We start from the raw sequence: 14,012 nt of genomic DNA, 5'->3' as shown, positions 1-14,012 counted from the left end.
GAAACAGGAGGCGTAACTAGTTACATGTCAGCCCTAAAGAGGCTGGGTTCAATGCCTATTTTATACTATATTTTTGCTCTTAATGTGGAAAATATTTAGTAAATAAAACATTGTTTTATTCCACATATCAAGGAAATTGTTGAGCCCTTTTTATATGCTAGAACAAACCGCTAGTAAACCTAATAAAAAGTGTTAAAAACTGCTAATGCCGTTGGAATATTTTATATCTAACCGGTATTTCCCAATGGTTTTGTTTTATAAGCTGTTTCATGGCAGAGAACTTGCCACAAACCTCAGCCAGATTTTGTGAGCATCACGGTATCAGTTTACGAGCTGCTCTAGATATTTTAAGAGATATTTTGTTTTCCTATTTTGGTAATAAAAGACATTGATGAATCCCACACAGCTCACAATATTTTTGTATGTAAGGATAAATTAAAAAAAAAACAAAACGTGTGCATACAAATATTTCATAAAAGAAGCCAAATGTTTGCACTGGACTGCAAATCTTTAACGGCACTGATAAGGCTGGTTAATGTATAGTTATTGTTCCTGATCATAAATATGAACCTAAAATCATTTCAGAAAAAAACATAAATATGTGCATACATACATATGTTGTGCTACAATGTTCGGTGTTTCTTGCTGAACACCGGTTGGCTGTGGGGGCAATATGAAATGGCAGTGGTGGTGAATTGGGTGAGGAGATACTACTGTCTTTTTGTCATTCCACGACCACTCTGCCTCCTCTCTCTCTCTCTCTGTGTCCTCATCTGTCCCACCCTGAGTTCTCCTGTTCTTTTCTACCCCATATTATACATACAATTACTTACTTTCAGTGACGACAATAACGGCGTCCAGTGTTATCTGTAAATGTGACTTGGTCTTCCTGGTTTGTTGCAAGAAGCACCGGCACATTGTCGTAGCCACAGAGAAGCGTATATGCCATTTGTGTTAGTCATGTTACTTTAGTCAAGCCATAAGGTGTGTAGATAAACTCAAACATTGCAGTATTGTAGCTACTGAAAAGCTGTGTGTTAGGTGCCACAGTAAAGAAATAAAAAGTTTGTGAAAACACTTTGCATACTTTTCACCAACTGTAAAAAGTTATTTACCAGCTACCAGTCAGGTTAAAAAGTCAACTAAAATAGCCTAAAACTGGAGGTCTCCCAACTATGGTTTGGAGCTCCTAGTCAGGAAAGGTAGTGTGCGTAATCACTTTAATTTAGGCATCTCGCCTAACGAAATACCTGCTCTACTCTCCTACCTCGTCTCCTTTTATTTTCCTTGGAAAATATCTGAGTAAGCTCATTTTCTAAAAACTTTTGAACTGACTGAATTCTGTAATTCATGCTCAGTGCAGGTTGTGCTGTATTGACTTTGAAATAAGCTCTCTTAAACGTGCACACACATGCTGTGGGCTTGGACAGGTATTCTCCCTGTTTTTTAAATAGGCTTCTGCCAAAAACTATGTACATAAACTTGATTTTGGACTTCATCCCTCCTACATTTTGCTAGCGGATGTTCAAATTAGCATGTTCCTTTTCAGGCCTGGGCTCTATTATCCTCACTGATGGGGTTCTTTATAGTTATCAGGGGGGTAGTATTTGAAAGCATGGCTTGTTTTAATACAAGAGTGCAGCCTCGTGGAATGTGAGGAATTCTGTCATTTATTTTCATCTGTGGTTGAAAATTTGAACTTGGAGCACTTACGGCATGTGATTTCAATTAGAGGAGCTGTAAAGACCCGAAGACACGTAACGGTCAGACGGACTGGTGTTCTGCTAGCACCAGTCTCCATGCAGTGTCTGGATGCTCTACTCTCCTTTACAGGTGAACAAAGTCAAAAGTTCTGTTCAAACAAACATACATACAATCCACGATCAAGACCGGTCGCCTCTCAGGCCCAAGAGCCTCATCATGATCAATTGGGTCTACGTTTCAAAGAGCTGTTGACAGCAGACTTGAGGCACTTGGTGCAGGAGGGCTGCGGCCGGCTGCTGAGGACCGCATGTCATTATGATGATGTGCAGCAGTTCATTCTCCTGTTTGTTGAAGCAATTCGCCTCACTCGTGCACGGTATCTGACCTCTGGCCAAAGTGTGACATGGGGGCTATGTGCTGAGTAGTTAGCTGAGTCATGAGATTTTCCTGTGTTGAGATAGGACTGCAGAAATGCACTGAATGGCAGAATTGATCGATTACCACCAATTTTTAGAATGTCCACCTGTCGGGGGAAGCTAAAACCAAAATATTTTTGGAAGTGAACTTAATTGATGCCATAGCTGCTGGAAACATTAGCAAGTCCTCACAGGCGCGTGATGAAGAAGATGACGTACATGAACAAGAGATCTGTTCGTCTTCTGTAGTAGTAAAACAACATATGGTCTTGCCGATAACTGCTGTATTCAGAGCTCCACTAGATATTTATGGCTGGCAACCAGTAACGTTAACGCCAATAAACAGCTGGGCTATGACGATGTACTGGCTCTTCCCAACACGTACACACCTGGATATCCTCATATACTGTAGGAGAGCCGTAGGCCCAGCTCTACAGCGCAGGTACCCACACACAAACTCTCTCAAAGGGTCATAATGTTATTCTAGTGACTGTTCAAAGACCACTGGCCTCCTCGTGTTTCCAGTGGAAGCACAGAGATCCCGACAGTCACTGCTCATGGTTTGTTGGTGCTGACAACCAGCCCTGCGGGAATGCACATTGCTGTTCATGCACACTATGTGGTTCCCCATGTCCTCACACTCGATATAGAATATCTTTACCAGTACAGTGGTGTCCCTGTCTGACTTTTTTGTTGATGAAATTTTTATATTTTTGAGCCAAAGTTGTAGGTTGTAAGTAATTTGAAAAGCACATGCAGCATACCGATATATCTGTTTTGATTCCTCTGACCAACATAGCAATTTGACATGGGTTCAGTGCTTATGTAAAAAAAAACGTGTAATTCTCTGCATTTTTGCGGATGGTAAAATCCATGTCAGTTACAAATAGTTGTAAGTGTTTTGTTTGATATAAACAGATTATTGTGTAGACTCGGCGATAAAATGACCTCTATCTTAAGTATATGTAATTTTATACCACAGTTAACATAAATATCACAATGCAGTAATGGTTTAAAATAACCGTACCACTTGGCTTGCACAAGGAAGTACAAGCCATTTTTCCTACTGCAAAACATTGTTTGAGCCACCGGTCTAGAAAGCAAAAGTAAAAGTGGATGTCTCTTACAGTCTATAGTCATCTGGAACAGATGAAAAAGATGAGTGGAATCGAGAGGTACGAAAGTGAATTCGTGTTATCCTCATAAGATGAAGAAATTGTTGAGGAAAAAAGGTAAAAGGTATGATGGCAGTTATATGGAAATAATTTGGAAGTGTTTTGGGTTGGGAGTTTAGGCTTTTATTGATTTCATAAACAAAATCCCCATGTATAGGGAATGAATATATCTGTATATACATCTGCATGAGTTAAATTAACTCCAAGAAACTTTTACTCTCTTGATAGGAGACAATATTCTCTGGGCTGACAGATAGAAAGTGTGCTCTTGACTGTCAAAGAGTGACTAAGAGTTTAAAATAACGTTCAGATGAAGTCATGCGGTCAGACAACGCAGTGTGACAAAGTGCATATTGTGAAACAGGCCTTAAAATGATGTTTTTGGCATGTTAAATGAGGGACATTTTTCTTAAATTAGATAAATTTTCCATTTATTAACTTTACTGATTGCTAAATAAGAATGTCATATATCAGTATCAACTCCTAAATATGTTGTGTTTGCACTCAAGTTGACATGAATTATTACATCCAATAGAGTTTTGCAAGACCCAGCCATATGGGCCCCCTTAGGGAAATCTATGTGGGAGTTATTTCACTAGTAAAGCTCTTGATGGTCAACCTCACAAATCTGTGCAGCTGAATGTGAAGTTGACCACACCTGCTATACATCAGTATCCCGCTGTCTCTCTCAGCACTAACTGCTACTTTAACTGTGCACACCTATGTGTGCTGTCATACATCTACGACCAACACAGACACACACGTCAGCGTCACGTTTGGTGTTATTTTGCTCTGTCATCATATTTAGATCTCTCTTTTTTTTCAATTTAATCCTTTTCACAATTTCTCGGTCCAACTAAAAATGAATTATTTTAACAAAATCGCTTCCAAGTAGCTTTTTTGAAAGTAGACACAGGTCAAGTTAAGCAGCAGTCGCACTGAAATGACTTTACCGCTATCTTAGAGGTATATTCTTTGTAATTATTGTGTACATAATGTTTCTGTGTATATAGGTTTTCCTCTGTATATATTATGTTTATTTAATTTTCTATTTCTTTAACTGTGTGCTTTTGTCTGTCCCCTTGAGCTGCTGTAACAGCAAACTTTCCCCACTGAGGGATCAATAAACAATATCTATCTATCTATCTATCTATCTGTCTATCTGTCTATCTTTAAGCAAGCTCCCTATTTACTGTATTTGACCAGCAGAGTTCATTCTGGCATCTCTAATATTTATTTTGTTCTGTTGACTCCTCTCTGTCTTGTTTTGCGATGTAGTAATGTTGGGTCAAAAGTAACAAATAGCTCGGACGTAAACTATGACTGATAAACTGGAAATCTGTTGAGACCATTGCAAGCTTTATTTTTTTCCTCAAATGTCTCTGTCCATTACTTTATTGTATACCAGGATTAATCTGCGTGACAAATCAAATGTTACTTAGGAACATTGGCTCTGAGCTGCAAGCCTATTAGAAAACAGCGTACGTTGATTAGAGCATTGTTAATGGCAGAATGCATCAGTTTCATTCAAGATTCAAGATCTTTATTGCAGATGCAGTTCCTGTTAGTTTTTTTTTCTTTGCAGATGAAGTGAGATCTCTACATATTTTTACGCAGTGTAAGCTGATGTTAGGGGCGAATGATAATTCAAAATGATTTATTGGCTCTCACTATATATAACCATGTAGTGTATAATCGTTACATGTCATCATTCTAAACATTTTTGTTGTCCGAATGAATTATTATGACCTTGCCGCACATGTCTGCATATATTTACCTTACCATGGCATATCTTGGTATTGGAAAATATTAATATTAAATTTGTTACAATAATTTCAACTGTGTCACCCTGCCCTATACTGTACAACATATGTTAATTAATTGGCTCATTTATTTTGTTTATGTCCTTTTATCTGCAGGTTCAGGGGAGGGATGTGGAAAGATCATTCAGCGATTTCCCAAGAAGGACTGGGAGGGAACGGCCTTTCCTCAGGGGGTGGAGATGGTGAGTCACACCAGCCTGAAACTGAAGACCTTAAGTACACTATCCATAGTGACACCCAGGAACATAAGGGTGCAACAAGGTTAAAGATAAGATGCCTACTGAGATGTTCTTTTAACATCTAACATCAAACATGCTGGTTGGAACCTGTTGGATGTGTTTTGGTAGTTTATGATTCAGCACCAAACTTTGTCTTTGGTACTACAATGTAGTCTTTATACAATTGTAGCATAATTACCTTCTGTTAAGAAAAGTTATTGATCAGTCAATGATTGAAATGATCACTGCGTGTCCCTCTGTCTGTTTTGCTTCCACCTACACAAAAATTACACTGCAAACATTGAATTCCTCCTTTTGGTTTGTATGAGCTCATGACTGGTAGAAATCTATAGAATCAGATTTGTTTCAAAAGTTTCAAGCAAAACTTATTAAAAGTCAATCAAAATAAATGGATTTGAGAGAGAAAAAAATGAGACTCAAGCAAAAAATTATAACCTTCAAAATAAAAAATGTCTCTTGAAAACAAATAACTGTCTTTTATTTTGTTCAAGGATGTAGTTTTGCTCTCGCCCTCTCTCTCTTTTGGCTACGCTTCTGGCTTTTTCGTTTGCGCTGCCAGATTCTTTGTTTGAGTTTTGACACAAACCTATCGCGTGGGCGGGCTCTTTCAAGGGCACGTTCCTATTGGCTGTTGAGTTTTTGAGCGACACGGCTGTGACCCGGAGGTTGTTCCCCTGTTTGCTTGAATTGACTCCTGGGGATCTATAAAGTTTTTTGAACTTTTTCTAATCACCAAGCGGGAGAAAGAATCTTTCATTCGCCACGCAAGGCATGCATGAAGAGGAAGCATAGGGGGGCATACAAGCAACTGCTTCAAGATTAAAGTAAGTACTAATCACTGTATGTAGTTTTTTAAAAAACTTTAGAGATCCCCAGGAGTCAATTCAAGCAAACAGGGAAACAACCTCCGGGTCACAGCCGTGTCGCTCAAAAACTCAACAGCCAATAGGAACGTGCCCTTGAAAGAGCCCGCCCACATGATAGGTTTGTGTCAAAACTCAAACAAAGAATCTGGCAGCGCAAACGAAAAAGCCAGAAGCGTAACCAAAAGAGAGAGAGGGCGAGAGCAAAACTACATCCTTGAACAAAATAAAAGACAGAGTTATTTGTTTTCAAGAGACATTTTTTACTTTGAAGGTTATAATTTTTTGCTTGAGTTCATTTTTTTTCTCTCTCAAATCCATTTATTTTGATTGACTTTTAATACGTTTTGCTTGAAACAAATCTGATTCCATAGAAATCAGTTTACAGATTGGTGTCTGGGTGTTTTTGTCATGAATGTGACTGAGGCCTTTTGCTTGTGCACAGGTTGTACAGTGTTTTTCTTGTTTTCTAGAGTCTTCTTCTGCATGAAATACTGTAATATAAGAAAAAAAAAAAAGGAAGAAGAAAAAAATTGGCATTTTGGCATTTCCTGTTTCAGATAAATTCCTAATGATTGTTTACTCTAAAGTTTGTTTTTGAACCCTTTCCATGTTCACTAATTGGGAAACCTTGTTCCTCACCATTCTTTTACACATTATGTCTAGCCAACTATCTGGTTTCCATTGCTGCCCGTCTCCATCTTCCTCTTCAGGAATATTAAGTGAGTAGTTGCTTCTTAGTTTTTTCTCTCCCTGTGAGCGGGGTGACCCTAGGGGGTCTGCCGCAGGGGGTCTGTTATCCTTACATGGACAATGCAATGGATGGACAAATATTTGCTTATCAGGACTGGGAAAAACTGTCAATCTCAAGGGCAACATTAAACAGTATCATGCTGCACAGGACATTAGTGCCTGCATTATATCTGTTTTTGTTCATTTATAGTGGCTATTGCAGATAAGCTTTTAACGACTAAGCAGAATGATTTTGGCAGTCGACAAAGAGGGAAAACAGCAAAATAACACAGTACTTGATCCTTTGATGTACGATCCAGCACATACTATTTTTCTTTCCTTTTCAATAGAACACAATGGGAATATACAGATTTCTGATTATGTTTCTCTCGTATTAAAAACTCAGTTGCAGTTGAAGGTATGTTTTGTGTTTGATGGCGGGGTGATGCTGAGAAGCAGCGGGTGTAGAGGCCAACAAGTTGCATAATATGGGTCAGGTATCTTAGCCAAGATTAATGGAGAGAGCTGATCTGAGAGCTGAGCATCTCAGATGACAGAATCATTTGTAGAAAGTAGCAAAATATAATCAACATTTTTAATAGTATTTGCAGATTTAGAAGTTTAACATTAAACTTGGGTTGGAAATCAGATATTTTGGGTGAATAGCGAATTCAGATTTGTTTGCCTTTTAATGATTGATAAATGGTGACCCAGAGTTATTGTAGCTGCAGCTGAGATCTTTGGCTCTGTTCGCACACTGTCAAAGAGGTACTTGTTATACCATGACTCTTGTCTTTGCAATGATATTTATAAGGCAATTGAGGACAAGTGAGTCTGTTATTCCGGCACAAATAGACATATTGTGAGTGGGTGGTTTGAATGTCATGTAGGCGTCTTCCTGTGTAACTAACTGAGTCTGTTGGTGGTCATCAAGTATCCCGTTTGACTTATTGCTTAGTGGCAAGCAGTGCTGTGTCATACGGGAAAGCATTGTGCGCCTCGAAGCCAACAAACTAAATGTGACTGGGGAAACTATTAAAAACTTTAAAATGAAAGTATTTCCTGTCCAGACAAAATGTCGAGTAGACTTTCGGAGGTCGAATTTTTGTTAATATGAGGCTGAAACCTTATTACTGGTCTTTAACCTTTCAGTGACTCTGAGGAATGGACACGGATGGATCTACTCTCTCAGCATCATCCCTCAAGTATCCTGTCATGGTTTCTAGGAGTTTAAATATAGAAACACTGCCACAAGTTTAGCTAAATCTATTAGGTTAGTGTTTCCAGATGTCATTTAGGACCAGTGTACCAGTTTTTGTGTGTGTGTGTGTGTGTGTGTGTGTGCGTGTGTATGTATGTATTCCATCTCGCTGAAGTGATCCCCCAATGCTTTTTCATTATGTATCAGCATACACTGAAATTGAGACATACTGCAATCCCCAGTGTGCAAAGAAAGCACAAGGCATGATGTTTCTCATTGAAGGCAGTAAGCCCGAGCTGAAACAAGAGGATGCATTCAATGCTAAACCCTTTTTTAAGTCCTTTTTTGGCAAATACTGTGCATAGTTACTGAAACTTAGACAGATTATGTTCTTCAAAGATGTAAGTACAAGTATGGTATAGAATAGTGGATAACATGCTGAACAAGGTTCACATCTTCAATGTACTCTATGAAAAACACCCAGAGGAGTAAGCAAGGACAGGAAAAGGGGGGGGTTTTCCTACTACGTGGTGTGTGACAAACTTTGGTCAAGAGCCAGATGACTGAAATTCCAACTTTGAAGCTTTAATGAAGATACACCATAGTGTTTAACAGACCCACTAAGCAATTTGCATTTTGGCTCTGTCTTGGGCTGGTATGTAAACCATTATTATTTGCAGATTTTCTCAAGTCCGTGAAAAAGAAAATGACTCATTTACAAACACGAAGAAACACATCTGTAGAAAGGAGTGGATGAAGCCGAGCACGAAAAGCATTTTGCGGTCACAACAGGCCCCCAGCAAACTAAATAACCACAGATGAGGAATGCACCAAGAAAAAGCGTTTACAACTTGTGCTAGGAAAAATGTGTTTCTAATCTATTCAGCCAAGTGATGATGATAGGAACCAGCTCAAATCCTCATCTGTTATGGATGAGCCAGGTCTACGGATGGAGGTCAGTCCGCTGCTCACCTAGTACATTTCCATCACCTCGCGCTCCAGGATCGAGGCACAGTCATCACGGTGTACTGTAAACGGACACAGTCTGGGGATATTAGCAGGGTCACGTAGGGGGTTTTTAATGAGTAAAATCCACCAAATGTCAACAATAATGGCTACCTATTAGTCATTATCAAATAAACAGGAGTAGGGTTTTCTTCTATCAGGCCTAACTTTTTTTTGGTATGGGCGCATTTTTGTCAGAAAGTGGTTTTGTATTAGTAGTAGTTCTAGTAGTAGCAGTTTTTTTCTTGATTTTGACATGATTTTGATTTAACTACTATAATTAGCAGACGTGGATCTCTCTGCAAATAAAAGTAGCTGAAATGAGTAACACAGTGACAGTAACGTTAACTTGAACTTGAGTGTAATGATTGAATTAACAGCAAATTGGGGGCTACACTCAAAAGGAATATGGTGACCTCCCTCGCTGTCACAAGGAGACAAAATGTGCCACACAAATGCCAAAGGACTGCCTGGAACTACTTTGGTGTTCACTATTTAATTGCTAAGTTTCCTTCGTTTAATTACAAGCATCATTTGTTTAACACTTGGAGTATGTGAATGTCCCTTCGGCTGCCTGTAGACAACATATTTGTAGAAAATGTAGATTTGTGAGACTCTTCCTCTGTTATTCCTTTCTCCCTCATGTGCACTTCTTCCCTGCACACGTTTACTGCCTCTATCAGGCACTGTTTTTGTTTCATGTTTAATGGGTTGTAGTAATGGTAGATATAAAGTCTATATTGAAAGACAACCAGATGGACGCTAAGATTTTAAACCCATCTAATCCAAGTATTGGTGAGTGTTTGGAGTAACATACACCTCGTCCAAACCAGTTTTTGCAGGTTACAGTGCTTGCCAGCGAACGGAGTTGTAAATTTTTACCGCTAACATCACCTAAATTAAACCTTCATGGTTTTTATTTTAACACAGTGGAAGCAAAACGCCTCCAGTATATAGCAGGAAAGTTTTCGTTTAATGCTCTTTGCTGCATGTAATAAGTGAGGTACATAAAACAAATTGAGTTAGTATTTTAAAACCGATTGTTTCGATCGTGTTCAAACTGGCTTTATCGCTACAGAAACTTTGTAAAACATCCATTAAAATGCACAGATGTAGCCATGCGGTAGATACTTTGATTTTCATATTATTAAGTCAAAGTCGCCCAAAAACTCAATATTATTAGCAATATTGCATGTTATTATGCATAAGGATACATTTTGCTTTATACAATCATTAACCCATCACTGGTCATACAAAAGAATCTTGGCCATCAGCTGGAAAAATAATGTTTGTAGAAAGAAGTATAACCCCAAAAAAGAGCTACTGTGCACTTAACTTGACCACACGGTATTAATTTGGTTGTGGAAAATAACAAAGCAAAGTGCTGTGAAATTTCTCTAACAGAGAATGAATAATCCTTAAATTGAAATGGAAATCACCAAACGCTGGCCGTGACAACATGCAGGTATTGCTGTTTATGTTTATGCTTGGCCTTCAATCTGTACGTGTGTGTGTGTGTGTGTGTGTGTTGGGTGAAGAGAGATGTCTTGACCGACTTTGCACGAGAGGTCAAACACATTCCAAAGCACCACAAAGTTCAGTGTTGAACATGAGGGTCAGTCCCTTACATGTAGCCTGCAGACAACAATCTGTCAGCAGACTTGCCCAGACCACAGTCACGTTTCCCAGCAGGAAAACAAAACGTCTCCTCTAATAACATAGTTTAACTTGACTTGATAACATAGCCTCAAATCAGTCTTTACATTTTGGAAAACTGATCTTGAGTTTGAATCAGCTTTGATCCGCTCTGCTAATGCGTGAAAGACAAAGGGTCCCTGTACAGTAAGAAGACCTCTGTCCATTCAGGAAGACTTCAAAACTTTGAGCCAAGCTTGGGGCCATGCATTTTATACTGAAGGTCAAAATGAAGGTTTAGTGGTATTTATGTTACTACGGAAACAAGTCGTCAATCAATTGACTAGTCGAACTAAAGCACTGACATTTTATTGCAATTATGAAATAACACTCTTTATTGGGAGCCCCATAATAATTTTTCCTGTGGTCCAAATTCAAATAAAATGCACAAAGTCAACAGTGTTTGCACTTACAGTTAATACAGTAAACAATTGGTTACATTAACAGCAGACATGAAAAACATAAAAAAAGTTAAGATCGATTTGACACATAATACAAAACAGTAACAATCGTAGTGTGTCTAAATACCCACTTTCAAAAATTTCAAAGGTAACCTATGTAATTAATTTAACCAATTTTTAGTCGTTTTTTTAGTTGTTCTTTAGTTGTTTTTTTTCTTCAGCTGCTTCTTAAAACCCTTTGCTATACATCCTTGAGACACAAAGCCACAACCGTCTCTGGAACCTTTTGATGGACATTTTCCCATCATTTCTAACATCTAATAAACCAAATGATGACTTAATTTTCACTGGTTTGCTTAAATTTCCATTTGTCTACTGTGTAATTCATAGATTAATTAACGAGGTTATGCAAGTCAGACATTTTTGAAAAGCTCCTTGGTCAGCAGTTTGAGGCTGACCTTTGTCAACAGTGAAACATCTTCAAAGGATTTGTTGAATGTTCACCCTCCGCTTGTTGCACGTCATAGCTCCTTGACGTATTTCTTAGTTTGTTTTGAAAGTTTGAAAGTGACCTGTACTCACCTTTTTAAAGGCTTGTAGTATTTAGCTTCTGGTGTTTCCCAGTGACAACAGTGGGAGTCTCAGCCCAGTGTTTGGACTGCCCTATCTCTAGTGCCACAGTTGGCTGTGGGCGAGAGGCTGAACAATAGTAATCCTGTACTGGTCCAGTCCAACACACAGTATGTGGTGTGGGTTTTCTGTTCCACTCAGTCAGCTAGGCAAGCAGAGTTGTTTCTCTGACCACATACCATGCCGGTCATTTGCTTTTTTGTCCCACTGCTTACTCGGATATATACTGGTAGCCATAATTGTTACTGAGAGAAAAACATTTGTACAAGTGGCCAGCACAGTGGGCAAAGACTAAAACCAATATGGAAGTACCTTAAGATGCAGCTCCACAAATGGCCACTAGACTCTTCAGTCTTCCCTTTTGATCAAAAACAATGAAAAATTCTATGATATTAAAGCACCATTAATTTTTCCATAATCACTATGAAGCTTCCACAGGTGGTTTGTGATATGGAAAATGTCATTGTATTTGAAATAAATATGCTTTATTCAGTGTTTTAGTCTCACTGTACAGAACAGTTTTCGTAAGAAGAGGTTATATGCAGTATGATAATGTTTGGGTTTTTGGAATGAGAAATATATAAATGAAGGAGTATGTCATTGTTCAAGGGATATGTCTTAGTTATGTCAAAAATGTGGCATAAAACCATAAAAGAACCCTACCTGTCATGGATTTTGTCATTCCTATTGCGTTTAGAAAGAGTAAGTCAGTAATCAGTTACTTTAGATAACTGCAGGAGTATGTTTATGATGTGTTGAAGTTTGACTCTGAGAGGAAGGGGTGCAACTTTTGTCACGTATTGTGTCAATCAGGTTCAAAAGTTTACTCAAGATGTGCGTAAAAGATGTTTTTAGGTGCTTGTGGAGTAGCACCATTAAATGAGTTTTCCTTTGTTAGTGTACTTGTTTGTTAATTGCACACTACTGAACAACAGTGTAAGAGTCCCCCAACCCTCCATCCAAACACAAAAGCAGTTATTTAGAAGTAATTCACTTGTTTTTCTCTGGAAAAAAATGTATGGGCATGAAATTAAAAAAATTCCTCTTGGGGCCCAACTTCCTCTGATGAAGGAATTTGACCTGAGTTGACCAGACTGTAAACATTTGTGTCATATCTCTTGTCTAGAACTTTGACTTCTCGAACTCCTCCCTTTTCCCTCAAATCCCTGCTGTAATGAGGAACGTGGCTCGCACTTCCGGGAAGGACGCTCGAGTTATTCAGAAAATTTGTAAACTGCTTGTATCATGTGGGCTGTTGGTATGACTGTCGCGTTGGCGTACAAATAGACATTTTAACAGAAAGTTAAATGGGTACTTTTTTTATACACATTGATTCAGAAAAAGTACCTAACTCCAGTGTGACCCGAGCTGGGCTGCGGTCAGGCTCAGTTCACTGGAGAAAAGAATCCCCCTTATTGCTGTGGGGAGTCATTTATCTGAACTCAGCAGGTTGGATAAGCAAATCATGACAAAGCTTAACTGCATTGTTCATAATCAGCAGCCTTGGTTAGTCAGTTTTAGGCTGAGAGCCAAACCACAGGCAGATGAAAGAATGCAGCCTAATTGTATGACTTGATAGATTGACTCAAGTGACCATAACTTGACATGTCGTGCTGCACGTCGGTCTTATGATGTTTGTAAAACTATGAGAGAAAAACTAAACAGTGCATTCCAGATAGCAGGATGCCGTCCCAGCCAGGGGGAGAATGGGATCATGTGTTTGTCAGGAAGATCCACACATGAGTAATCAATGCTTCGTGTGCCAGTGGAGCTAAACACATCAGGAAACAAAGCTGGAGCTGTCAAGCAAGCAGGACTTTCCATGCTGAAAAGCGCTATGAGCTCACCAGGAAATGGGAATACACAGGACGAAATGAAGCCTCAGTACACCGTACAGCATAATTTCTCAAACGTTTAAATGTAATACAGTAGAAGAGCTTGTCCTTTATGACTACTTTCTGGTTATGAAGTGTACGCTTACCGAAATTTTGTTATTTCCTGATAGAGTCTGAGAGTTACAAAGGAAATGCTGCTTCCCAAACAAACAAAGCACAAAAGGGAGGATTACAAGTCCCCAACTCTGCGGCCAGCCAACAGCAGGGTAAAAACATGTAGTTTGAACTGGTGC

General features: G+C 38.9%; 1 protein-coding gene across 2 annotated transcripts in view; it reads left to right on the top strand.

Moving 5' to 3' along the window:
• The window catches only part of sbf2 (SET binding factor 2), an 87,651-nt gene that overhangs the window by 7,616 nt on the left and 66,023 nt on the right, over positions 1-14,012 (top strand). For both annotated transcript variants that reach the window (XM_070833813.1, XM_070833804.1), the window contains exon 2: positions 5,215-5,300. In XM_070833813.1, coding sequence (XP_070689914.1) covers positions 5,215-5,300 — 86 coding nt within the window. The remainder of the gene's footprint in view (positions 1-5,214; positions 5,301-14,012) is intronic.

The sequence above is a fragment of the Pempheris klunzingeri genome, chromosome 1, assembly GCF_042242105.1.
Source record: "Pempheris klunzingeri isolate RE-2024b chromosome 1, fPemKlu1.hap1, whole genome shotgun sequence".
Lineage (NCBI taxonomy): Eukaryota > Metazoa > Chordata > Actinopteri > Acropomatiformes > Pempheridae > Pempheris > Pempheris klunzingeri.
This window is presented reverse-complemented; position numbering and strand designations above follow the sequence as displayed.